This window comes from Heliangelus exortis, chromosome 17 (assembly GCF_036169615.1).
Source record: "Heliangelus exortis chromosome 17, bHelExo1.hap1, whole genome shotgun sequence".
NCBI classification, from domain to species: Eukaryota; Metazoa; Chordata; class Aves; order Apodiformes; family Trochilidae; genus Heliangelus; species Heliangelus exortis.
In genome coordinates, this window is record NC_092438.1 from 5363879 (window position 1) to 5391512 (window position 27634).

The 27634-nt window shown below is 37.4% G+C and overlaps 1 protein-coding gene across 2 annotated transcripts in view; it reads left to right on the forward strand.

Annotated features, from left to right (window-relative positions):
• GRIN2A (glutamate ionotropic receptor NMDA type subunit 2A) overlaps window positions 1-24940 on the forward strand; it is a 139999-nt gene extending 115059 nt beyond the window's left edge. The window contains exons 12-15 of one of the 2 annotated variants that reach the window (XM_071760608.1): window positions 5952-6139; window positions 17507-17745; window positions 19321-20981; window positions 24524-24940. In XM_071760608.1, the coding sequence (XP_071616709.1) occupies window positions 5952-6139; window positions 17507-17745; window positions 19321-20981; window positions 24524-24539 (2104 nt within the window). In that variant the 3' untranslated portion in view covers window positions 24540-24940. Of the gene's footprint in view, window positions 1-5951; window positions 6140-17506; window positions 17746-19320 lie in introns of both variants that reach the window. The other variant, XM_071760607.1, reaches the window with a different exon arrangement.
• The last annotated feature ends 2694 nt before the right edge of the window (window positions 24941-27634 follow it).

The window sequence follows — 27634 nt, forward strand, 5'->3', positions numbered from 1 at the left end:
GGTCTTCTGACTTTTTTTTGACCTTTTTTTTGTCATCTTCTGTATGTATATTACCATTTTTAGGTAATTTCATTGTCTGTCATGTGTCTTTAAATATTATAAAGTACCTGGACATAAAGTGAACAGGTGAGAGTAGCTATATCCCATCTAGCCCCTTTTCTCCTGAGAATAAGCTATTATAAGTTTCAGTATTCTTTTGATTTGGGGATGAGATCAAGTTCTTGTTGAAATGTGCTGAATTTCTCCTTCATTATTCTATTGTAACTGGGACAAAATCTTTAATCTAAAAATATATTCCCCCTACTCGACTTCTCAAATTTTGTGTTTTGATAAACTGACGCTTTGCAAGCATTTCATTACTTGGGTTCTGAGACTTGAAGTGGGACACTATTCTATTGCATAAATTAATCATAAAGACACACCAAATTTTCCATTATTTTTTTACTAAGGGAAATGTTATAGGGACTGGGAAGGTAGGTGGACAAAGCAGTGGTGAATTGGAGCTTCTGTGAGAGAGGGGCTGAATATGCCCAGTCGGGTTACCACAGCCAAGTGATGCAGGAAGGTTCGTGGTGATTTTTCTGGCAGCCTGAGATTTCCCTGACAGGTGAGGTGAAGCCTCCACAATCTCTCACAATAGTGTTAATGTCTGTCAGAGCTTGCTCTTTTGATTTTGTGTCTACACTCCTGTGTGAAGATTGAAGTGAGGACAGTTTCAGCTGGGAGGAAAGTTGAAAGCTCATTCCCTGCTAATGAGTTCATCATTTAACTGGGTTAAACTTTGCTAACCTGCATTGTTGCAGAGTTAGCAAATTATTAAATTTTCCCTTATTAAACTGGTGATGTCAAGAAATCCATCCAGTGTATGTGAACTTATGATCTGTATGGAGCTATTTGAATGTGTTATAGAAGATAAGTCACTGCCAGTGCAGAGCCATCAGATAACCTGCAGCACATTTTAGTCAAAAGTGGGTAAAGGAAATCAACAGTTCTTCATGCTAAAGGTTAAATACCTGCTTCTCCTGCTCCATCAATATCAAAGTGTCACTTTGATTGAAGAGCACTTTCATTGAAGCCTATTCTTCCGAGCAACCTTTGATTGCTGTGTCTTTCTGTACTGACCTTTTGGTATTAGATCCCCTGGACATATTTCTAGAGATGCACAAATGGGGTTGTGTTTCTCATTGTGCTCTCTTTACACACTTTCTTTTATCCCTTCTGTAGATAAAGGAGGGATAAAATGTAAATTATTACATTTTTAATACATCTGTAAATCTGTACTGTAAAATCCATCATATTTTAAAGCCAGTATTTTTGTACTTGCTACTTTTCCAGCAATATAACTGATGATCTCTAAAATATATAGTTCTGTTTAACCTAGTCCTAATTGTAAATGCTACTTTGAGGGTCATGTAAGACATCTGTTCTGCAGACTATGCAATGAATTTTTAAAAGCAAAAAAAAAAGCTGAAAAGTAAGTGGTTTTTTTTTTTTTTTTTTCAGTGGGTTTTGAAAATGAGCTGTCTCACTCCAGAAATTAGGCTTGGGAGACAAAGCTTTGACAAGTGAAAGTATTCTTTATAATGGGGAAGGTGAAAAGGAGAGGGCAAAGGTGATAAGAATATTGTTTGAGGATTGACTGGCTTGCAGTTTAATGTTAGTAGTAACTCAGTAATTTCAAATATTATGCTTTCAAAAGATACAACTGGAGCCTTAGTAAACAGGTATGATGCTTGCTATGCTGTGATCTTTGTATTCTTTTTTGCATTTTTTTTTACAACCAAATTTGAGGAATAACATCTCTTAGCTAATGACGTCACTCAGATAAATTTCAAAAACAGATTGGTACCATAGGCTATTTTTCTTCAGAATAGAATTGATAATGAATATTTCTTCTTAAATATGTAGTTGAGCTTTAAATTTTCAGAATGAGCCCCCAAAGGTGCCATATTTGAGTTAAAAGGTACCCTTCATCAAAACTACTGTAGAAAAGTCATTGGGAAACACCTGTTTACAGCAAAATGCAATGCAAGGTAATTGCTTCCGTGGTACATTTCATATAATGCAAGCATTCTGGTTTTGTCTAAGTCAAATCTGTGCTCATAATAATACACAGCTTTTGAGTGACTGTGAAAATGACATATTTGGGGTGTTAGAATATATGAAGAAATGAGAAGAATTGATTCAGAAGTTAATGTCCTGAATCTTAGAGATGAGCAGTGCTCTGAATGCTACCTGCTTCAAGGAATTAATTCCGCTGTAGATATTCTATGTTTGGTTTTACTGCAGTAGTTGTAGACTGGAAAGTGACTTGAGTCAACATTTAATTTTCTCTGATCCTCAATGGAAACATAATATTATTTATTACATAGGCTCCAGTGCTTGACAGTAAAATAGGAGAAAGTGAATAAACAGAGCTGTATTAAAGCATCCCTCTCATTTTCTGAATGCTATGACAATTTAGAGCAGGACATCCAGTAATGAGAAGAGCTTGGGTTTCAGTGTGCTGGATTCTCCTTTGTGCCTCTAGAACCATTTCAATTTTAGGGTTGGTTTTTTGTTTTGGTTTGTTGTTGTTTGGGTTCTTTTTCCCCATCTGGTTTCCATCAAGAAAAGAACCCCCTTGAAGGATCATTTAGTTGGTTAAGGAAACAAACTAACATTTTCCACGTGAGCTATACTTCTATTGCTGAGGAAGGAGATCTACTTAATAAATTTTCCTAATCCTACTTTATGATTTTCCTCATAGAAATTTTGTAAAAAAGTACATGCCGTAATAATGATGAGGGAAATCATAAAATCATGTTTCCAGCTTTTCTGAAATTGCTTTTCTGAACCTTTTCCTCTGACTTTAATACTCTTTACTCAGGCATTTTTGAATGTTTACATCAACATTTAGGAGAACTATGTTTTGCAATAGTTAGTCTGACTTTTAAACTCTTGTACTTTTAGATGACTCAAAAATGTTTAGGTACAGGACTGTCCACAGATCTCCCACTTCATATTATTACATTCAATAATGCTTTGCAGGTTTTTTTAAACTATTCCAATTCATTATTTTGTAATACTTATGTTTTCCTATGCTGTGAGAGCTAAAATTCTCCCCACTCCCTTTCCTCCTTGTGCTTGTTAGGAAATAGTGGCCATTTGCCTGTGTAGTCTCTCTTTTACAAATAATCCAAAATGCTTATTTTCTTTCCTACCCAGGATTATCACAGTAGTTCAGGGGATGTTTACAAACCTGTCCGTGGCTTAGATAAATCACAAGGCTGTAGTGTTGTTCCTCTGCATTCACTGGAGCTGCCTGGCACATTTGGCCAGTTCACAGCAGTTATAAATCTTGTTTCTTGCTGCATTCCAGTTTCTATAGTTCTCTTTCATCTTTCTAATAATTCTTAGCAGTTTATTTAAACCTACACAATGTGACAAAGCCTTTCACTCCCTGGAGTGGCTGCACTGAAATGACAAGTTAATTGGTTGAGTGTTACGTGACTGAGGTTTGCAAGAGGCTTTGAGCCTCTGGTGCTGTGGGGCTGTCCTGGGAGCAGCCTGGATTGCAGTGCCCGTGTCAGCTGAACAACTCAGCACTCACACCAACACAAAACTCAGAAAGGGTCAAATTCCTGGACTTGCCCAGGTTTTGATGTCTCAGTTTTTAAACACTCTTACTGAGTCATGTTTAAAGTTGTCAAGTTCTTGCAGAGTGTCAGGTAATCCACCTCTTTGTGATGGAAGAGTTGGATGTCCTGACATTTGAGAACTTCATTCATGACTTGTTACTCCCTGCCCACGCTGTAGGGGTACAGCATGTTCTTAAGCTCTGCTTTGTAAGGAATAGCATTTTTGTAATGGTGCACGGTGAAAGATAATTAAGCTTTAAGAGGCTGTAAGAGTCATGTTGGAAATGGAGAATATATATTCTGAATATGAGTTTGTAGATAGCAAGACTTTTTCAGGGCATTTGACTTCTGATTTACAGTTCAGAATGAAAGCAGAACCTTTCAGCACTCAGCATGTGTCAATATAGTACCTCATGGTTTAAATCTAAATGCCTAATGAGATTTATTGTATCCTTATAGAAGCAGTATAGAGAAAACCCTCAAAAGGGAAGCCTTGTATATCTTCAAAACCTGCTTTGCTTGTGTGTACCCACTGCAGCTGATGCTGGGCTCTCTGAGAAGCTGAGGAGGGGTTCCACAAGCAGTGAGTGAGGCTGTGATTGTGCCTTGTCTTTCTGTCCCAAGGCTTCCCTACACTGCTCAGTACTTTAGGAGACAGGCAGCATATGAAGAGGTGGCACAGGGCTTTTGCCCCCGGAGTCTTTAGCAAAGATATATTTTTGTTCTCTATTTCTAACTGTTTTGACAGAGGAAGAGCTGACTCTTTATATTTTCTCTGTGTTTGGCAGCATGTGTTTGATATGCTTACATTGCAAAACTATAAATCCCAGAATAAACAGATGACAAATTCTGGAGTGTATTTTAACTTAAATTGGTTTGGTGCAGCAGTGTCAATACCCACAGAGGGAACATTCCTTTCCAACCTCATGCCTGAGCAAAAGTTGAGAAGTAATCTCCCTTCCCCACAGATAACTGTGGAGGTCTGAAAGCATGAAACTGGATTGTGTTGCTTATGGTAATTTTCTGCTGTAGATCAGAAATATTTCAAGTATCTTGAGGCTACAGCAAACAGATTTCCTTTTTTCCCCAGTCATCTACCTAAAGAACATGGATTTTTGTTCTTTCTATACAAGGCAAAGATTGTATCCCAAGTGCTGAATCAAAGGATATAATTTAGAAAACTGTCTGGCCTTGTGTTGAGGCCTGCATGCTTGGATAGTACCCCAACACCTCCTCCTGAACAGGCTCTTGGCTATTTCCAGTTTAGGTACCCTCAGTGCTAGGTAGCCATCCACATCTTAGTTCTAGATTGATTTTGTGACACACCACCTGCCAATGTTTAGCAATTTATTGCTCAGTGTTAAATTACTCACTTAAAGGAAGGAGAGAGTCTTTTAGCACTGATGGAGCTAAGTTGACATCTAAGCTGAGGATAGCACCGAGTTTTAGGGAAGGGTGGAAAAACAAAGACAATGATGGCCCAGATGATTTCTTTTAGTGGTTACATGTGCCACCTCTACTTCCTTTAAATTAATTACTTCACTAAATTCTAATTTGATGACTTTAATGGTAACTGTTGGGATAAGTGTCCTTGAGGGGAAGCAAGAAAGTATAGAAAGGGGTGATAGGATTGCCACTGTTCATATTTTCTTGACAGCAGACAAAGTGTAGCAACCTCGCTCTCTCCTGATACTTCTCTCGGTTCAATGTGAGATGAATAGGAGGCATTTTTTAGTGAGACATTTTTGTTATCTAATCTGGAGTTTCACAGAAGTTAGGCTTGAGTATAAATGTTTTTCAGTTATTTAAGAACAAACATTGAATTATGTTATGCATTAAAGTATTTTTTTTTAGGATATCAAGAACAGATATGATACAATACCTTCCTCTGTCTTAGCAAGGCCTTAAGGAAAACTGATGAAGTCATGTTTTCAATCTCAGTCAATATTTTAAATAGCTAATTGGTTATTGTTGTTTCATTTCTAAATTCTCTTGTCATTTGTGTCATTTTTGCATCTCAAGATATATTTTATACACTTTTAGAGCAGAGATGCAAAGATAACAGCACAAGACATTTTGTAGCTTGGTTTCTTCTGCTCAGTATTTTTTAACAGCATCCCTTAAAATAGAAATGCAAAGCTATGTGTCCTACTTTCCCCTCACTAAAATAGATGCCTTTTGTTAATTTTAGATACAGCAGAGCAGGATATGTAATTAATGATATCAAAGAATTCATATGATATTCAACAGGGTCCTAGCATCAAGGACAAAAGAAGTCTGACAACAGCTGTCCCTAATGATTTGGTTGTAAAATGTTTTCTTTTATTTCAGGAAGTTGGATGCTTTCATCTATGATGCAGCGGTGCTGAATTACAAGGCTGGAAGAGATGAAGGCTGCAAACTTGTCACAATAGGGAGTGGATACATCTTTGCCACCACAGGCTATGGAATAGCACTTCAGAAAGGATCACCTTGGAAGAGACAAATTGATCTAGCCCTCCTTCAGTTTGTTGGAGATGGTAGGGACCAATCTTTTTTTCCTGTCTTTTCTTTCTCTATATATGCACAGTTAATGCAGTTTTAGTAGCTCTGCCTCTTTTAGGACTGTTGGCTCAGAATTTAAAAAAATTCAACAAATGGAAAACAAATTAGTAAAATTATTTCTCCATGCTGAGACATGAATTCTCTTCCACTTTGTTCTAACTCACCTCACTGCCAAGGACATTTGAATCTATTTTCAGTAAGTGCTTTCATACACATCACGAAGTAACAATGGCCTCAATATTAGAGAGCGTTTCTGAATTTATTTATGTTCTTTATTTTTTTTTTTAGTTTTTATTTTGCCTTTGAGCAATTCTTGAGGAGGTTTTACTCAGTAGATGCGTTATCTTTCAGCATGACTGTTTTGCTATTTAGAATTGTTCAGAAGTGTTCTGAACTGGTGTGAATTATCTCTAATCTAAGATGGATTAATTTAAACTTCTGGTAAAACAATGTTTATGGGATTGAAGTAGGCTGACTGATTTTATTGGATTTCAAGCAGCTATTTTTCATTCTAACACAGAAATAGAGGAATTGTTCTTCCTCTTGGCACTTCTGCTCTGCAGAAGAAGGAACCACATTTTTGATATATCTGTAGACAGTAATAATGACTCATTCTCCACATAGGGCTTGAACTGTTTTGATTGTAGAAATGTTTCTTTGTCAAAGAGAAACTTGAAGTCATTCACATGCTCATGTGAATAAATATACAGTACTGAAAGAAATTTCTGCATTATTACTTAAATCCTCTATCAGATTAATACGCTGTGTGCTAATATTTATTCTTTTTTTTTTTTTTAATAGATACATGAGTTAAATTTACATATCTCTGTCAGTGAAAAAGAGGGATTTATTGAAAAATAAATATGCTCTTAAAGTCACAGATAGCATATCAATGAGACTAAGAATGGTAAATTTCTTCATAGTAAGAGTTTAAATGGCAAAGTGTGCCTCCTGTTCCATAAAAAACCTCACATTAATTTTCATACTGGAGACGGTGAGTATGATAGTCTTTCAGCACAGGTGTTTTTATTCCTATTATAATTCTACATGACTGGAAGAGATGTAATCATCATGACTGATGCATTTTCTCTAGTGTACATGGAGGGGTAGTAGTGCCATCATTATTGATCTGTTGGATTTAGAGAGGCTTATGGAAGAAACATGGCTTACTTCTGCTAAGTAATGAGCATATTGCCCATAATAGCCAGGTTTCAAGCAATTACATATTCTTGTTTTAAACAAGTGTAATTAATTTCCTAAAATATTTGTTTCTTTTTTCCTTTTGAGAATAAAATATGTTTCTATCTGTGTAATAATTTTCAGAAGTGTTAGTAGCTGTAACTCTGACCCACTTCAAAGTGGGAAAATTGAATCACAGAATTTTCATTGTTTGTCCCATACTAAGGAAGAAAGTGCTTTTGCAGCCTGAAGGAGGGTCTGAAGTGTCTGAGGTGGGCCAACCCCTCTAGATGTTGCCATAGCATTGCTAAAATTTTCATTGTTTTCATCTTGCATTTTTTTCACGCTTACTGTTTTATCATTTTTATCATTCAATGAAAAATAAATGAAATCACAGAGAAACAAAATAAATAGAAGGGAAAACATTTTAAGCTATTAAAGAAAAAATTCCAAAGGTACTGCGTTTTTATGCATCACTTTGTCTCTGAATATCAGGGAGAAAACAAAATGGACGCAGGGAAAGAAGGTACAGTCTTATGTATTTACACTTAGACCTGTGGGTTTATACAGCATATGAATACTTATATTTCTAATCTATTTTTAGTAGCTGAGAATAATATAAATGAATTGTCTATGAAACTCAGGTTAAAATTTCCATAAGAATAATTTGAAGAATTGCAGTAGATACAGATCCAACAGACATCCAGTTGAATGAAACCTTGTAGTGAAATGTCTGCTCTCAGGTCAATCTTTCTCAGATATTACTTCAGAATCAAAATTTTGAATGCACAAGCCATGGGGATTGTGAATGTGTTTGTCATTATTTCAGTGGTAGTTTCAGTACCTTTAGAAGGCACTCTGAACTGTCCATGAATGCCAAAATGTTATTTTTCTCTAGTAAAGAATCCCTATGCTTGTTCTGAAAAACATGTTACCTTAAGTCCCAGAATATTTGCTACCTTGGCTCACTACATTGTGTCACAGATTTAGATGATAATTTTCAGAGAAAAATTCCCAACCAAATAAAGGGCATAAGAAATTTGAAAAGAACCCAAACCACCAAAAATTGCTAAGAAGGATGTTGAGGTTGAAATTCTTTTAGTGATGTATAAAGTACATTGCAGGTAAACTGAAACAGACAACCAAGAAATTAAATTTAAAGAGTGATTGCCTGGAACTAGCATGACCTGATTTTGTAATCTACATCTAACTTCAGTGGCTGGATGAGTAATATTTTAGCTATGAACTTACATAACTCTGTTTTGATGAGTTAGAGGATGAACCCAAAGTCCAGACCAACATCACTTTGTTGTATCACTAAAAACCCCTTTGACATTATCTAGACTAAAAGCAAGTGTGGTTGGAGAGAAAGTTTCATCTTCAGATGGTAATCCTGGGAGACCATCAGTGGAGTCTGAATGAGGTTGTTTAATTAACAGACACACACAAATGAGGGCAGAAATACTTCTTTCACATGTACAGCCTTTGCAGAATGTATTCTTCTGTAAGTCTAAGCCTATAAAGAGCAAAGCACCTAGCAGTATTGTATTATTATTCAGTATATGTAATAGGACATTCATCATAGTATGGAATAATTTCAATGTATTATTATAAATCTAATGAGTTTCATAATCCTAATGAGGTGAAAAAACATTTTCTTGATATGAATGTTACATTAATAAGAGGAGAGAAGCTTTTGGATGATAGTAGATATTTGGATAAAACCAAGTAATTTGTTTAAAAGTATATCTGATTGCATCCATAAAGCATTATCTTGTCTCCCTTTTACATTTACATAGTACTGAGATAGATTTTTGAAATATGTTTCAGAGCTTGAAATTTCCTCTGCACATACCTTTGCCCTGTCATATTTCCCATTTGATTTTTCCTTGCTGCTTCTTTATCATATGCATATCCAAGTCAGTTCACTTACATAATGAAATAAAATGTTGGCACAGTGGATAGGAATCTTATTGCTATTTCTTACTCAGGTAAAACATCCAACCAAAGTATTAATGACTTGTTCACTCAGGAGCATCGTTTCATACTTTCCAAAACATGATGCTTTTTCTGCATTAAAGTCAGGAGCTTTGAACCATTTCTTTTTTCTTGTTGACATTGGAAACAATAAATGTAAATACAGAGGGGTGTGGGGTTGTGTTAAGGATAACTTCAGCTTAGATGGGTGGTTTGTATGTATCTACATGAAGTGTTCTGTTTGTGAGGATGGTTCTAGTGGGTGGCCAGATTATACTGGCAATTAACATCACACTGTTAAAGTGACCCTGAAGTCTCAGTAGAAGGAAGCTGGCTACCAGATACCAAATTTGTTGCTCTGTCAAGGAAGAAAAGAGATGGATAAAAGGAGGATGAATATGAGTTGCTGAAGAATGTAAAGAGTAGTTACTTAGTTTTCTCAAAAATAGAATTATTCCCAAAATATTTCATCACTTGGTCTGTGCAGTTTCATATACATAGCACAGTTTGTAGGAAGTTGAGATGAATATGCATATGTTAATATAAAATTAATGTCTTTGGATCACTGAATTTTTTAATATAGAGTTAGAAGGTGCTTTTTCTTGCTTATGGGATAGGAGTGAAGTGCATCCCTGGCTTTGTTTCAAATTGTTGATGATTGGGGTAATTCTCTAAGCACAGTGGTGGTTGTGCTTTTTTCTTTCGTTGTTTTTTAAAGAGTAAATACAAATACTTCAACTAAGGCACAGAGGACTATTTCTCAATCTTCTGTTGAGAAATAGAAGCACCCAGGAGTTCAAAAGCAGCTAAAACCATATAGCTGCTAAGAAGCAGCACCATCATTTTGTTTGGATCTTCTGCCTGCAGCCAGAGGAATGTGTCAGAACAAGAATGTGCACGGGGGAATCACCAGGTCTCTGGTCTTCCATAAAGCTCTGCAAAGCTCAGCTGGGCAGGCTGACATAGCCAGGGCCCAGCAGGTTCCCCTTCCAGCTGTCAGCTGCTTTTTTGTGCTAGGTTGCCATTTGATAAGTGCAGGAAAGACTCAGGCACACAGCTGTAACTGCTGGACTGCAACATTTATGAGGGCACCCTTGTTCCTCCAGCCTGCAATAGTGAGAATTTTTGGCCGGCTGTCTGAAGGCCCAGGTGTAGGTAATGGCTCCTCTGGCTTGGGCTGTGCAGTGCAATTCAGAATTGTATGGTACTGTTCTAAAAATACACTGTAAAGTATTTTAAAAGATATGGCTTCTGAAACCTATAGCATCGTGTCTTTGGAATTTGGAGCAGAATCACTGGTGTCTTGTAGGTAAGAAGAATTTTTTTGTCTTTTTTTTTTTTTTTTTTTTTTTATCTGTGAGCAAATGAGGTCATGGAACTGCAAATGACAAAGCTGCTTTGGGATTAAAAGGGAACCAGGGCTTCAGACTGTGCATGGGATAGAGAGAAAGCGAGGAGCCTTTAGCTGTGGGGGATGCAGCAGAGATAGAGGAGTAAAAGATGCATGACAGAAGAAATGCATAGAAATGAGGAGCAGAAAAACACTGGGTAAGGAGGGCAAGTATCGAGAGGCATGGGAGAACATCAGCCAGCTGTCCAGGTCAAGCATCCTACTCATGGAGTATTTGTACCCTGTTGCAGTACCTGCTGGCTACAAGCTCAGTTCAAACATATGTCTGGGAGGAGATCTCTGTGAAAAGAGGGGCAGATGGTTCAGATTTATTAAGCCCTTAACCCTTAAAGCTGCAACCTTTAAAGCAATTAGGGATGCAGAGATGTTAAGAAGAAAACTGGGTTTTGTTTGAGTTCCTTCAGAGAGTCTGTTATCCTCTTCCTAATAACTTTCAGTTCTGGTTAATCTTTATGTGCTTTTAGGATGACTTAGCACACTAAGAATGTTTTTCCTGGGTGAATAATTGCTTCCCACTCCTTAGGGGTAATAGGTAACTGTGGAAATGAGCTTTGCCCCCTTACATCTAGAGTAGCTCTCTGCTACTTCTGCTACTTTTTTTTTTTTTTTTTTTTTTTTTTTTTTTTTTTTTCATATTTAGCATAAGCCTCTCAAATTGCTGTGTAGATTATAAGGAAGTGCAGCAGGGTGACTCACACTGGCTGTTAAAGCCCGAAAAGGAAATACGTATGTGATTATCAGGACATTTTCAGTGTGTGATGCTCAGGCAGAATACACCCACAATCCCAGTGATTTTCTGTTTATATATTTTGTGTCCTCCTTAAGCAGTGGGTGGAACAAATGTGACTGAAAAGTGTGAGTGTATAAGTGGAGGGTGTTTGTGTAGCTGAACAAGAGTGAGAGGGGTGGTAATACTGAGAGTCGTGCTTAGCAGTTCTAATGGGGGCATGCAGAGTGCAGCCAGTGGCTCACAATGAGCTTATTGCTGTCAGTCATCTGTGTTCCTCTTGCTGTTTTTACAAGGGGAAGTAACTTGGAAATTAAGAGTAATAGAGATTGCATATGTGAAGGATGCTGGATTATATGGGTATGGGGGTTCTCCTTTTTATAAATAACATGTAATTTTCAATATGTATGTGTCTCCCGGGATGTATGTGTAAATAGAGACAAAAACCAGTCAGAAAACAAAATTAAATCAGTGAAATGACTTGAAGGGTGCCAGCTTTAACTGTCAGTGTCCAGTGTCTCGTGGCTGGCCCACCATTTGGGAAGACACTGCCTCATTTGTGAAGGTGGTTTCGTGGGCAAAGAGGAGAACCAAGGGAGGATGCCAGAGCCCCAGAGAAGCTGGGCCTAGGACATGAAGGGGGTACCAGTAACCCCTGAGAGATGACACATCTCCAAGAAACAGTGACAGAGGCTGCAAAAGGGCAGCATATGTTTCAGCTCTGAGAGGATGGGTGACACCCATCTGCAGGGATAGGTGACACCACAGCCTGCAAAAAATGCTAAGGGCATTGACAAGGGGATATATGTAGTTCTACCCTTTGATCTGTATCTTTTCTGTGTTTGGATGATGATATTTTTATTGAGAAAAAATTTTTCAGAGGGCACACTGGGCAGTTTATCACTTCTCAGAGTGATCAAGTTTCAAATATACTGGTGGATTGTACTGTAATTTGGGAGGAAAAGCACTTCTGGGATTGTCATAGTCTGAAAGACCAACTGTTATGTCTCGGAGCAAATAGCAGTCAGAGCACCACAGCAGTGAACCCAAGAGAAATACAAAGGGATTTAAGAACTGTTTGAGCTGTAACTTAAAGACATTGTAAATAGTCTTGAATTACCACAGAGAGAGCTAGAATTTTGCAATTTATTAGAGAAGACCATACTGTGTTTTGAGTGAATAGTGCAGAAGCTCAACACTGCTTGAAATACGAACCTTTAAAATAGTTGCTTACAGTGATTCTTGCACTATAAATGAGGCACACTTTTTATGGTTAAGTGCTATAGGAATTTTAAAATATCTTACTGTAAGCACCATGCAGTTACTTGTGAATTTTGCAGATTAAATGTACTGGGAACATATTAAACAGAAAACACTTTTTTTTTTCTTTTTTTTTTTCTTTTTTTTTTCTTTTTTTTTTCTTTTTTTTTTTCTTTTTTTTTTTTTTGTCAAATACATTGGAAATGTTCATTTTCTAATCTTGTATTATTGTCATGGTGTACTTTGCTGAAATCTGCAACTATTCTTTTAGCATTTCTATTAAGTGCATGAAGTAAAACCAAAAAGCCTTAAAATAAGCCTCATTAATATTTATAAGTAACTCGAGACCTTACTATTAGATGCATATTTGAACTCCATTAACACTTGGTTCATAGAGGCCTGGCATTTACATATATTACATATATTGAGGTTGCTGACTTAGATTTTCAAGGTCTGTTTTATGCAGGATTTTGAGCTCTTACTTGCTAATCAGAATTTTGTACAAATGGAGAGGACTGAACTCTTCAGGACTTGGTAACCACCAGTCACTGGCCTTTTGATTGCAAAGACTGCTATATTGTTATAAGTATCATCACCTGACATATTCACTTCCCATATTAGACCACCCAAAAGGATTGGAAGGACAACAATATTCCTCCAAAAAGGGCTTGATACTTTTAAATATTTTTTTTCTGAATGTAAATTTAACGAGGCTCAAAGTTCCATGTTTCCAATTCCAACTCCAGGCCACATTTGAAAGTGGCTGATTTGTATAAGGAATTAATCAACACCTCTACTAAAAAATCTTGAGGATTTTGAAATAAAAATATTATGCCCTCTGCAAATAACATGGGTAAAATGGAATGGTCAGGAAGAGCAATAAATGACTGGGGCATTTTTGCCAGTTTTTTTAAGGTCAGCTATTCTGAAGTGTTATTGGACTTAATTTAGTAACTGCTTTGTCTGTGTGTGTTTCTGTGTGTGTATAAACACATGGATCTAAATATATGCTGTAATTTGTAACTGATTTATATAGGGAGAACTAACAGCCTAATCTGTCCATTGCTGGATAGTTTAATAAATATGGCAATCCAAAGATTCACAGCACTCTGCAATCTATAAAATTGTGGATTACTTTTGGGTATTAATTGAGGGATTTCTATCATTGTCAAATATAATGGAAGGGCTTTGGAACAGCAGGATGTGTGAGACACTGGGATGCTTTGTTCTTCATAGCTTGCCAGGGCACTGCTGTTTATCTTGACTCAAAACAAGCTCAGTTGTTTTCTGTAGAGACGTTTTTGGAAAGGTTAGTGGATTGTCAATAGTTACTTTAGATGGACATGCCAAAGGGAAAGAAATGCAGAGGAAACAGTAATAAAAAAGAGGTTTCAATTACTTTGTGAATTTTGTTATGAATTGTAAAAGGGCAGAGCAGTCAAATCAAACTGATGTTTGACAGTCTTGGGAAATGTGGATTTTTCTCATGGGAAGTAGTGAGGGCTGACTGTCAGAGCTTTGGCTACTACTGCTTAAACCAGGGATATTGCTTTCTCTTTGGGCTTGGGTTCTTTTCTCTTTCATAGCCTCTGAATTTTATGGAGGACTTGAGAGATGAGGGGAACTTTCGACTGAGATTTAGAAGAACAAAAGAAATCCCAATGTTCTAAGATGTGTAAATGCAATAAGGAACCCCAAATAGCTTTGAAGTGACAGTGTGCAATACCTATGCTGTTAGGATTAATAATTTAGTGTCCTTATGTCCTGGGTCAGAAGACATTTAAAGACTCATTAAGTTTGACTTTCTTCTTAGAGGATGCTCTTAGGTATTTTGAAGATCGAGCACTGTAATTTAGGAGAAGAGAGTGTGTATATATCTTTCTTCTTCAAATTTCCCTTCACATTGTATGAGAAGCAATTTCTCCATCCCAGCCATGGAAGTGTTCCACTTCCAACTCACACATCTGGATTACCTATAGTCTGCAGTGTTCCTAATGCCCTGGCTCTGTCCCCTGCAAAGTGCTCCAGCACAGCAGATCATTGTTCTTCTGGTCTAGCTTGAAGGTAGTGGAAATGTCAGTATAGCTTCTAGCCATTTTTTGTTCTCTTTACTCCAATAGTGTATACATTACAATACTGGAAAAATGTTTCCTAATCAATGGGTAAGAACTAGGGATCAGTAGAATGGTAATTTTTCCCAAAATTGAAGCTGTATCCTGAACTTGGGAACACTAACACTGTATTTTCTGTCCCTCTGTATTGTCCACTGTATTTTCTAGAAACTGAAGTCATTAAAAATAATAATAGAATTACTCAGCTGACTATATTGTCAGGAGAGTGGAAAGGCACATATACACAGGCAATGTTTCAGCAAGAACACTGGATATTTGAAAACTAATTGTATGACACAACGTAAAAAATAATCTTAGCAAGAGCAATTGCTGTTTCTTGCATATCTGTTGGCAGTAACAACCACTGCTATGTGACAGTGTGCTTCATCTGAGGCCATATCTCATTGGTGAAATATGGATTCCAAGAATATGTGAGAGGGAGAGAGAGGAGAAGCTTCCTTAGCTTTAAGTAAGGTATTTTCATGGCAGTAAGGATGGGGCATATCCAGAAACCAGGAATTCTCAGTTTCAGCTAAGTAATGATGACATTTAATTCTCTGCTGCTGCCCAGGTGGCAGGCATCAGCAAAAGGCTAGAGGAGCCTCTGAGAAAGACTGGAGGGCCAGAAGTGTGCAGAGGAAGGTGTCCAGGGCACCAGACCAGAGGGCTGGGAATATGTGATGTGGAAAGGATTTGCAGTTACTGCCCAGGTCCTTTGGGGAAAAGAGAAACTGAAATGAGACGGACAGCTGGGAGAGCTGTATTTGAAAGATCCTGGTCATTGCAATAAAGATAAAAAAAAGAAACTTATGCAGGAGAAGGGACATACTGTATTCTTTCAAGGATCCAAGCATTAAGAAGTGACAGTTATTTTCTGTAGAAAAACAAGCAGTGTATAAAACAATAGACTTAATACTGTACCATGTACAACTAATTTTTCCTCACTTGCTGTATGTGCTGTATGAGTAAAGCTAATCAAGCTTTCCATTTCCATTATAACATGGCATTAACCTGCAAGCATAATGCTTTGGGTGATTTTACATCCAGCATTGGTGATTGTCATTGGTTTGCCATAAATACTTTGCCAAAAGTATTACTGGAAAAAATAAAAACAAAACAGGAAGTTTTGGTAAGCAATGTCTTTTCTTTCTAAAGTGGTTAAAAACTGCATCTCTGAATCAGTTCACCTATTGCTGAAATTCAGCCAACTGTGAGAGGAAATGTGACTAATGACTACTGCAGTGATGGCCCTCGGGGGCAGCCAACTGCTCGAGCTGGTTGCTGCTGCACATGCAAAGGTTTTGAATTTGCCATTTTATCTTTGTTGTTTGGGTGGTCTGTTAGCATTCAAAAACATCTTGGTCTGGGAGACTGGCGTAAAAATATGTTATGGAAGGGATATCTGAATGTATAGGATGGGTAGATACCTGGATTCTAAGGTTGTCTGTAAGATTGTCAGGTGAGTGCCTGTTCAACATAAAAAATAAAACCAGTGACAAGAACAGTAATAAATCAAACGCATAGAGATCCAAACCCTTGGGAACATGAGATACAAGAGATGATAGCTGAGACCAGACATTCCAGGAGAGGTTCAACCACAACATTGCAACTTACACAAAAAGGGGAAATAAGGTTATCATGGGTCTCGCTGGAAAGAACCAAATTCTTGTGGTGTGTTTTAAAATGATTAGGAGAATATGTGACATTTATTTGTTTGTTTAAGGCAGGCGTCAGGGTGAATCAGGGAGCAACAAGTGTAGGAAAATGGAGAGAAGGGTGACTTAAAAGACTCCGGTTATGTGTCTGACTGAGCCCTGTGTCTAATTGCTACAGCCTTCCCCTTTGCTTTACTGGACTCAGTTCCTAGCAGGTTTTGATGTGCTTTTGCTTTCCATTTGGTATTTATGAGTGTGGGGACAGATATAATTTACTAGGACACTTCTAGAAATACCTGAAGTTGAAGTGTCTGAATAAAGGAAAGTGCTTGTAGGGTCTGGGCACAGATATTGAGTGGGCTTAGCTTGTGCCATTTTTTGAGGGGTCTGTTTGTGATAGCGTGTGCATCTTTGGTCAGTAAGGTTCAGTCCATGCCAGCTGGGCAGAAGGAGGAGGACTAGGCTGTCTTCACATGTATTTGTGAGTGCCATGTGGGTGCTGTTAAAGACACTGCTGTCCCTGAGGGTCTGTGTGTATGTCAGCACCTCTGGGATACACACATGGGTTTTCCATCAGCTGGACCTGCAGACAGGGGCGGCACAGATGGCATCTCTTGAACTGGGATTGGAGGAGCTTCCTGGGCCTCAGTGTGCACCAAACGCAGCTCTCATGGCTGGGGGGGGGAAGAACCCCCTGAGAAAGGAACCCTCCAGTTCCACTCTCTGTAAAAAGCAGTATTAGTTACAGCAAGGAGAAGGAAGTTTTACTCAAATCACAGATCTTGCTTTCTAGAGCAGCCAGCTTCCCACGTAATTTATGAAATCTGAGGACATCTGTAACTAGGGTGCTGTGAGTTGAAATCTGCTATATTTGCAAATCCTTAGTGGATAAGACTAAAGTGGTCTGCAAAGGAAGTGTTAAATGGTGCTGTATTTTTAAACTTGCAAAGAGTTTCAAATACTGTGGGCAGTAATTTTGTGATTTTTGCATTCTAACTGGTTTGACTCCTTGCTCTCCCTAGGGGAAATGGAAGAGTTAGAAACCTTGTGGCTGACTGGTATTTGCCATAATGAGAAGAATGAAGTCATGAGCAGCCAGCTGGACATTGACAACATGGCCGGAGTGTTTTACATGCTTGCAGCAGCCATGGCACTCAGCTTAATAACCTTTGTGTGGGAGCACTTATTTTACTGGAAACTTAGATTCTGCTTCACTGGAGTCTGCTCAGATAGACCAGGACTGTTGTTCTCAATCAGCAGGGTTGGTATTACCTTCATTTTCCCTGTGCAGGCAAAAGACAGAATAAGCACTACCTCTCTAAAATGTTAACTTTCCTTTTATTCCCATTTGAACATTTGAAATACATGTTAGAGCACCAGTGTGATGCTGTAGAATGGTCAGTGGGCTTTGGATGTACTTGCACTCCATAGGAAATCTTTTCTTCATTGGATTATTCTATGCTATGAACTATTATCTGCCAAAGTAATTAGTAATCAGATGAAGAAATGGTAGAGCTGCAAAATCTGGGAAATGGATTAATTTCCACCAAAAAATCCAAACAAAACGAACACTTAAACTGGAGACAGATGTTAGCTCTCAGTTTTGTGAATTTTTTTAAACAAGATTTTCAATGTTAAAACTATGCTGGAATACATCTTATAAGCTTTTCTTGATAGCAGACTTGAAAAAATTGGGTTTGAAAAGGTCAAACAGAAGTGTTGTTTCTGTTTCGTTAGTCACTAAGATGGGTTCTAATGATAACTTTACTAAACACAAAGTAGCTTTACGTATCCAAATAATTGATATTTGTAGTAAAATAAGGATAGTATGTGTTTGGTCTTATATTTCTGAGAAATGAATTGGCTTTTTCTCAGGGTTTTTTGTTTTAGTTTATTTGTTTAACACAGTTTTTTCATTACGTAATTAGCGGAATGTTTTTTTATATATAGCTGAAGAGAATTTAAAATAATACTGAAATGTTTAATTGCTTTAAACTGTGCTGAAATTGTTCTGTTGAGTAAATTGGGCTGTATTGGAACTCAGTACTCTCCCATACTCAGTGGGAATTGTCTAGCAAAGCAAATACACTTTTACATCCACATTTTACTTTTGAACTTCATAATTTTATCCCTTTCAGTGTTAAATTCTCCTAACCAATGAGGGGGGGAAAAAGTACCTATTTCAAAGGCAAATTTATGAGAACTAAAAGTTCACAGGGTTGGAAATGTCAGTTGAGCTCACAGGAGTTTCTGAAGAGGTTGGAGTTAAAAGCTGGACTCTTCAGCCTTTTGTTCAAGATGAACTCAAATTCATACTTTAGAAAGAGATGGAATTTTTTCATATCTACTGGGGTAGGATTCAGAAAAGCTAAAATACTATGACTAGAAACCCTTTTATTTCAGTGAAAGTGAGAGGTACCTTAACCTCCAAGAAAATAGCCTATCTGCAGGCTTGTTTAGAAGGATAATTTAATCATTGCTTTCAAATTATATAATTCCCACTACTGAAGTTTAGGTACATTTTGTGATGGACCTAAGGAACCTTTTCTGCTACCTTATTATCTTGTATTCTAGAGAAAGCACTGGAGGCCAACACAGAGCATTAGATTGTAAAATACTGGCAATTTTTCTCAATTATAGGGCTGACAGAAAGGGCAGAAATTATTCTCCCATATCAACATTAAAGAAATCCTAAAAAAACAGAGATGTAATTTTAATCTTTCCAGTCATTAGATAAGTAATGTTTACTTGTTCTCTATTGTTAATAAAAATAAAATGGAAGTTTTTAAAATGTACACCTCATGATTTAATTTGTTTTGTATTACTCATATTACAGGGTATTTACAGCTGCATTCATGGAGTACACATTGAAGAGAAAAAGAAGTCTCCTGACTTTTCTTTGACCAATTCCCAAACCAACATGTTAAAGCTATTGCGAACTGCAAAAAATATGACTAATATAAATCCTTCTAGAATTAGCTCCCCCAAAAGAACTGCTGATTTTATTCAGAGGAGTTCCTTGATTATGGATATGGTCATGGATAAAGGAAACTTGGTATTTTCTGATAACAGATCCTTTCAGACAAAGGATAACTTTTTTGGTGACAATATAAGTGAACTGCAGACACTTCCTGGCAATCGACACAAGGACAATCTTAACAACTACGTTTTCCAAGGTCAGCATCCTCTCACACTGAATGAGACCAATCCAAATACAGTAGAAGTTGCAGTAACAACAGAAGCAAAAGTGAACTCCAGGCCGAGGCAACTTTGGATGAAATCTGTTGAATCTTTACGTCAAGACTCTGTACGTCAGAACCAAGGTTCCCAGAGAGAAAATGAGTCAGATGAAAACAAGCAGCTTTCAGTGAAAAGCCAAAGATACCTTCCTGAAGAGATTGTCCATTCAGATATATCAGAGACATCAAGTCGAGCTACTTGCCATATGGAGTCTGAAAACAACAACAAGCACCACAAAACCAAGGACAATTTTAAAAAAAGAACAGTAGCATCAAAATACCCAAAAGACTGTAGTGAAGTGGAACTGACATATCTGAAAACCAAACAGAGCTCTCCACGGGATAAAATCTACACGATTGATGCTGACAAGGAGCCAGAATTCCAGTTGGACACATCTCAGTACATTGAAAACATTGCCCTTCCTGAAACTATAGAGTTTCCTGATGTTTATCAAGATCACAATGACAACTACAGGAAAGCAGAACATGCTAACAGGACTCCCTCGCATAATGAAGACAGTCTTCCAAATAATGACCAGTATAAACTTTATGCAAAGCACTACACTTCAAAAGATAAAAATGCTTCCCTAGGTGAAGGGAATGATAGATACAGACAGAATTCCACCCACTGCAGGAGCTGCCTTTCCAATATGCCCACTTATGCGGGACACTATTCAAGCAGGTCTCCCTATAAATGTGATGCTTGTTTGCGGATGGGAAACCTCTATGATATTGAAGAAGATCAAATGCTGCAGGATACAACGAACTTATCACTTCCTGAAGAAATATATGAGCGTACTTGGTCACAACCTAATGCTCTGCAATATCATAAAAAGAATAAGTTGAAGATTAGCAGGCAACATTCTTTTGATAACATTGCCGATAAGTCGAGGGAAATAGATATTGGAAGACCTTCTCGTAGTATAAGCTTGAAAGAAAGAGAGAAATTTCTACAAAGTAGTCCATATGCAAGTATGTTTAGTGTTCCCTCAAGCAAACTGTTGAGCAACAAGACCTCACTTTTATCTCGCACTCTGGAGGACAGCAAGCGGAGCAAGTCCCTGTATCCTGTTCGCTCAGATGATAACCCCTTTCTGCACCCCTATCATGATGAACAGCACTTATCTCTTAGGCAAAGTCCAGCTGATCTTTATAAATACTCATTACCAACAAGAGGAAGACATGATAATTATTTAAGGTCATCCATAAAGTCTACAGCATCGTACTCTTCCAGGGATGGTCGGATCCATAATGACATGTACATTTCAGAGCATGTTTTGCCTTATGTTGCAAATAGGAATAGCTTGTACACAACTCCAAGGGTTTTAAATTCCTTAAGCAATAGACGTGCGTGTAAGAAACGACCTAGCATTGAATCAGATGTTTAAATTTTCCATGAACACTTCATATATAGGGAAAAAATAGTTGCCACCATCTTAGAGGGAGAATTTATCCTTTAAACAGTATCCTGCTATGGTAAACAATATATAAACCTCTCCCTTTCCCAGTGTACTTTTGTACATGAATAAGTAAGCTAGTATGCTCTCAACCATCCTCTCATTGAAAAGGATAAAAAATAGCTATTTATGTATCTTTATATATAAATGGCAAGCTGTACTGAAAAAAGCCCCAATACATGTTGGCAACTATGCTGTTTTGTATCTAATTATTTTACTATTTCAGTTATTCTAATTTATGTTGCTAAGTATCATTTGATGTACTTTTGTCCTTAGAGATGTTTGATTTTCTAGTACTGGATAAGCAATATGGTATGCATGTAGTATGACACAGACAAAAAGAATTAGGAATGCATTTGCACAGATACAAAAGTAAGACTATAAAAGAGAAGAGAAAGCTAAACTTCAAAAAACTATATTTTAGCTTCATAATCATTTTCACAGCCAAATAATAACTAAAAACCCCCAAACCCTGGGACCTTAATAAATAAAATACAATGTGTTAGCACAGAATTAGTATGTTCATTCTAGACTGACAGAGAATACAGGGGAAGACTGTAGGCCCGAACATGTGAACTGCTGTGTACCGACAGGAAGCCCCATGGATATTGGTTAGGTTTAATGTACAAATGCTTTTCTTATATTTCACATGCACTTACAGTTACAAACTAGGTTCTTTCAGTAGTCTGCTGTCACCTTTAGAAAAATTTCACAGCTGCCTAATCCAGAGTATATATTTTTAGATATCACTATATGGCACTTACTATGGAGCTGTGGACTTTATTAGTAACCTTGAGGCCTAATGTGTACGTAGGTTTGCATTTGCCCCTTACTGGTGATTACTCAGGGCTGTATAGTATTTCTTTTATTCCTTCACTTCTCAAACCAAACCCAAACTGACTGTAGTTCTTTGTTCATAGTGTATTAGTGACATCTAATTAATGATATGTTAATAGTTTAAAGCTGTTAATACACTATCAAACACCGACAGCCATATGTTCAGTGTAATCAGTGAGGAGTGCAATGCTCTTTATTTACATGCACAGTGAAGGATTAACACTTTTTTGAGGGACTTCTTCCTTCCAGAATATTGCACATACTTATTTAACATCAGAAGATTATTTTTTTTTAAGCTCTCCGATCAAGTCTGTTGTATAAATCTAATTATATGCATAGGTAACTAAGGAACAGTATCTTTATTATCACATACTGGTGTATGAAGGTACTCACGTAACAGGGATGCATTGCTATATGACTTTTACTTCTAGGAAAGATCCATCAGATTATTTCACAAATAAAAACCCTGCTAGACACCCCTTCTTACCCCCCACTGAAAAAGAGCAAGAACCCAAATAAAGCACTAGTTTTTAACCATAATAGAGTGTGGAAGAGAGGAAGCCTTCTATGAGTAGACTGTGCAGATGTCAATTTAATTTTAAATAGAGGAGTAAATATGTTTGCTAGTATATTCAAATACTGAAAGCATTCAACAGGTGCTCTGCCATTCTCCTGCTACTCTTAGAATTACTTTTGGTTATTTGTGTAGAGGAAGTTTAGCTTATTCAAGCACTATTCCATACATTTCACTGAAGAACAGTGCCCAGGGAAACCATTACCACTGTGAATTGCAAAATGTGAATATTACCCTAACTTTTAGAAGTTATGCCTGTCAGCTGTATTTTGCTGCCAGAGGTACAGTATGCAAGTTGTTTTAATTTGGAATAAGTAGTGCAGAGCAGGATTTCAGATGGGAGGTAATATAAATGGTGTGGAGGGATAGACAAAATACAGCTGCTTGAATTTTGTTTACAGTTATTTTTGCTAAGTAGATTTAAACTGAGTTTAGCTGCCAAACACTCCACAATGAGTCCTTGGTATTTACAGATGTGTCTGTATGTTCACCATGATGGTGAAGGATACAGATGATATTTCTGAAGGAATTAAATGTAATGAAATTTGGACTTCTGAGTCCCTTTTGAGCTTCCAAAAAGTCCCAGAATACTTACTTACAAATGTGATCAGAAAACATATCTATGGGTGTCTGTACACTGTCCAAAGCAAGTATGTTCTAAGGATTCTTTATTCAACATTTAGCCACAATTGTTGACCCTGATTCACATGATATGCTTTCTGGTTCCTCGCTGGATGTAGATTTTATAAACAGAAGATCCTTACTTACCCTTAGAAAGTGATTCACATTTCTTAGGAATAGTTTTATGATCTGAGCAGGGCTGAGGTGTTTATGGCATGAACATTACTTTTCGTGAACCAAAAACCTTTTCCCAAAGACCTGTTTGTCTTCGACCTACAGGAGAGCAAATGCATTAAAGTGATAAATATTTTTCTAGCAAGGTTAATAAAAATATTTCAGGCCAATTTTATTTTCCAATCCAAATTATAGTACAGTAATTAAAATCTGAAGTATTTTGAACTACCTGCTGTGTTTCAGCAGATATGGTATTTGCAGATATCATACCAAAAACTGTCATGCAGGTTGCCTTGGATTTTACCAAGTGAATCACAAAACTCCATGGTGGCTCTTGTCATTTACATCATCTTAAATCTCTCAAAGTATTTGCTTACTGCTCCAAATCTTTAGTATCATTAACTGTGTCTAACTGGACACAAATAATTCAGTTTTCAGGCAAGCACTATATGCAAAGTTGTGAGAAAGAAAAAATCCCATTTACACAATTTTCTAAGTAAGCCATTGATATCCAAATGTAAGAATCTTAGACCCAGTTGGATTTATGTTTGTGTGAAATGTACAATTAGCTATAAAGAAATATATTTCAGTGTTTGATTTTTTCTTTTTTGAGCAGATTTGTGGTGACTACAGAGATTTATTATTATCTGCAAATATGTTATACAACCACCTCCCATAAACTTAAACAGACTAAAGACAGAGGGAAAACTTGACAATGTTGCACAGCAGTTGTTCACATGGAAATAAAATATGCTGCTTTAAAGGAGAAAAAAAGCCAACAACACTTTAACACAACTAGAATTCACAGATATTGAAATCAGAGGGAATAAGAATCTGCATGCATTTGTTGGTTTGGTCCTTGTATATCAAAAAAGTGAATAGAGGGGGAAGAAAAGGCTGAAGCACAGGGTTGTAAGTGAGTAGCTGTTGTGGTTGTGGATGTAGACATGTAAAGAAGAAGAAGCTGAGAAGTTGAAGAAAAATCTTCAACAGTAGAGCCACAAGCCGCAGCTTGTGAAGCTCAGCCCTAGAGCACGTGGAATTCTGAATATTGCCTGAGCTTTGTTGATATATTTGCACGGATTTTCAGTTAAACCAAGATCAAGACTTTCTGTATTTCCCTCTCTCTCACTCTAGCTGCTGCTATACTTGAAGAGGAGAAAAGAATCTTCCTGCATAAGTGTCCATCCTTTCTGTACCTTTCTGGATGGTGCTGGTGACTTGTTACATTTTCCTGATTACAGCTCTAGCAGTTTGTTGGTCATTCCTATCACCAAGATTTCCTGTGACTCCAGCTGGAACTGAATCAGGCTGTAAATGATATGGGCCATTCTTGGTAGCATGTCCTGTAGTGTTACACTGCTCCTGGACGACAACTTTTATGGAGGCAGGATTTTGAATTGCTGAGGTATGGAGTAGGTACATGGAGGTAAAAACAGCTACATAGACGTACCTGCCTCTTGCTGCTTTTTTTCCTCTTTTAAAGACATTGTAGATTTTCTTCATGTTTTTGTCTTTCCCTTTTCACTACAGTAAATTTTCCTTTCAAATGGATTTTGTGTTCTGCTTGCATTTCTTAGAACAGTGTAGCCACCCACTAACTTAAATGCATGAAAATAAGGTATTTTAATATATAAGATAAAATCAAGGAAAATTAAGAGGTCTTGTATTTCTGGAAAATCTCATTTAATGTTTTTACAGCTTGTGGTCAGAATTCATTATTCTGCTATCTAAGAAGCTCTGTTAGGAGGAGTGCTGTGGACAAGCAGAAACTAAATCGCCACCAGCTCGCTGTGTTTTGGCAGCATCTCATAAATAGATGGCTCCTTCTCTGTGATCTTTCAGGAACACTTAGGAAGCTGAATAAGGCTCATGAGGGAAATCTGGACTCTTGTGTTGTTTGTTGTTTTGGGTTTTTTGGTGTGGTGGTTTGTTGTGTTGGTTTTTTAGGGGGGGTTCTTGGGTTTGGGTTTTTTGGTTTTTTGTTTAGTTTTTTTGGGGTTTTTTTTGTGTTGTTTTTTTTTGGTTTTTTTTTTTTTTTTTTGCTGGTGGAAATAAATACTTTTTACATATTTTCAAAGCAGAAGAAGCTGGAGCTGTGTAGCATTGGGTTTCTGTGCTGGAAGGCTAAGCTCTTTTGTTTGCTAGTGGGGAGAGACAATGAGAGAAAGCTTCCTCAGGATGGCAGTTCAGAGCACTGAGGTTTTGGAAGCAGTTATGTGTATGACCTGTCCTGTAAGATTTTACCTCTCTCTCTCTTGACCCTGTAGAAAATTTAAGCTCCTAACAGCCATCTCGGTTAGATGGGCTTAGAAAAGTAATGGTATAGTCATCTGAACCTTAAAAATCTGTGAGTTTAACCTGCAAGTTATGTATGACTTTTAAAGTGCCAAGTTAAAACCTACTGGTGCATAGAGGCTCCTGTGCTTATGCAAGTAGTTACTAAGGCAGTACCTCTCCTCTGGGGGGTTGCAGTACTCCCAGCCCACCTGACATCATCATTTTCTTTATACCATGTGATTATCCAGCATGAAATAAAAGTGTCAGAAGCCATTCCTTGTAGAATAACTTCCTGTTTTCATATTTCTGCAGAGTAGCCTATGCATCTTAGCGACTGGGAAGAGTGTGGTACTGTTCCTTCCCTTGCTGGTTCATCAACATAGAACAGGAATTAAGATATGAATATAAGGGTCTAAGAGGCAGCTTGGATTGAGGAAGACTTCAAGATGTGAATTCTGTTGTTTTACCTTGCATTTAGATGTCTGATACATAAAAAGGTAGTGAAAACAGATCTTTTTTGACAAAATCCTGTTAGTTAATGTAGAGCAGTAACCATCCTGTGGCTTGGCTAGATTGTGTTAAGTGTCAAGTGTGTTAATCATCATATCATGTCCTTCTTTCAAGATGGAATGTCACACATTCCCTTTCTCGATTCTCTTTTCAGGCTCAAAAATCCTTTTAAAGTAGATATCATTCCTGTATGGGTCAATCTGGTTTGCAGCATAAAAAAAGTCTTCTGGTGATACACTTAAATTGCTTGTTTTACCGACATTATTTTTAAATATAAACTTTCTTTCTCTTAAGAGGTGAGCCTCTAAAGTGTAACAGTGCTGAAGGAAATTCTGAAAGAGCATAAAGACCTTTTAAAGTGAGACTTTTATGATATGAGCCATTTCCCTACTCAGACCCACCTGTACTGTCTTAATTAAATGTATTAGCAACATGTTAGCATTTGTTAACTCAAGTAGGAAGCAGTTTAATCACAGGTGTGTATTTTTTGTGGATGTAAATGCAAGTACAGACAGGTAGATGGTATGGTAGAGGAAAGGCTCAGCTTGCTCTGGCTGGAGTCACCTGTGAATAAAAATGGGAGTAGCTTCAGGAGTGTCATGTCTCTCACCTCCCTCTGATCATGCAGATGTTTCTGTCTGATGTGCACACATTGTTCATCGTGTAAAACTCCTGCTGGTGCTCAACATTCATTGTGGAATTAATCTCATGTTCACCTTCATTACAGGGTAGCAGTGATGTTTGTGGGATGGAGAGGAGGTTGTTTCTGTTCTTTGGTGTCTGTTGCCCTGCTAAATGGGAGCAGAAATCCTCCTGGCTTCTGTCTGCTCTGCTGGGGAGGGTTACTGCACAATATGTAAATCAGCTCTTCCTTTATTTCACTGCAGTCGAGCTTTTAAAATTTTTTTGCCCTGCTTCTCTCAACCTGTGTACAGAGTATATGCCCTAAAAATATCTGCTCTTCCAACGTCCTGCAGCTTGGGAAGTCGGGATTATAAGTGTGCATCACCCTGCAATGCAGTGAAAATGCACTTAATTCTTCTTGCAGGTTCATGAGCTTTTTTGTCACATACTGCAGAATATGTCTGCTGTGGTTGACATTATTCTTAAAATGAATGCCAGCCTACAGAGCTGTAAGAATCCACTGCTGATTTTGTGATGATTTTGTCATATCTATAATTTAAGAACAGAAGTAATATAAGTAAAATTAAATTACCTCACTATTTACCAGGTTTTTGTTGTTCTGCACTGAAGTGAAATTTTTTACTCGTTTTCCTTAATTCTTTACCTGTATAGAACACAATGCTAAATTAGTAGAGAATATAACTATGCTGTAACTTTTTCATGCAATCCCTTTATACCTTTATTAGTAGGTAACCCCACTAAATGTAGTATTACATATTTAAGAGAGATGATTTTGACCTTCCAACTCCTTACAAGCAGTGGCGATAAGCAGTT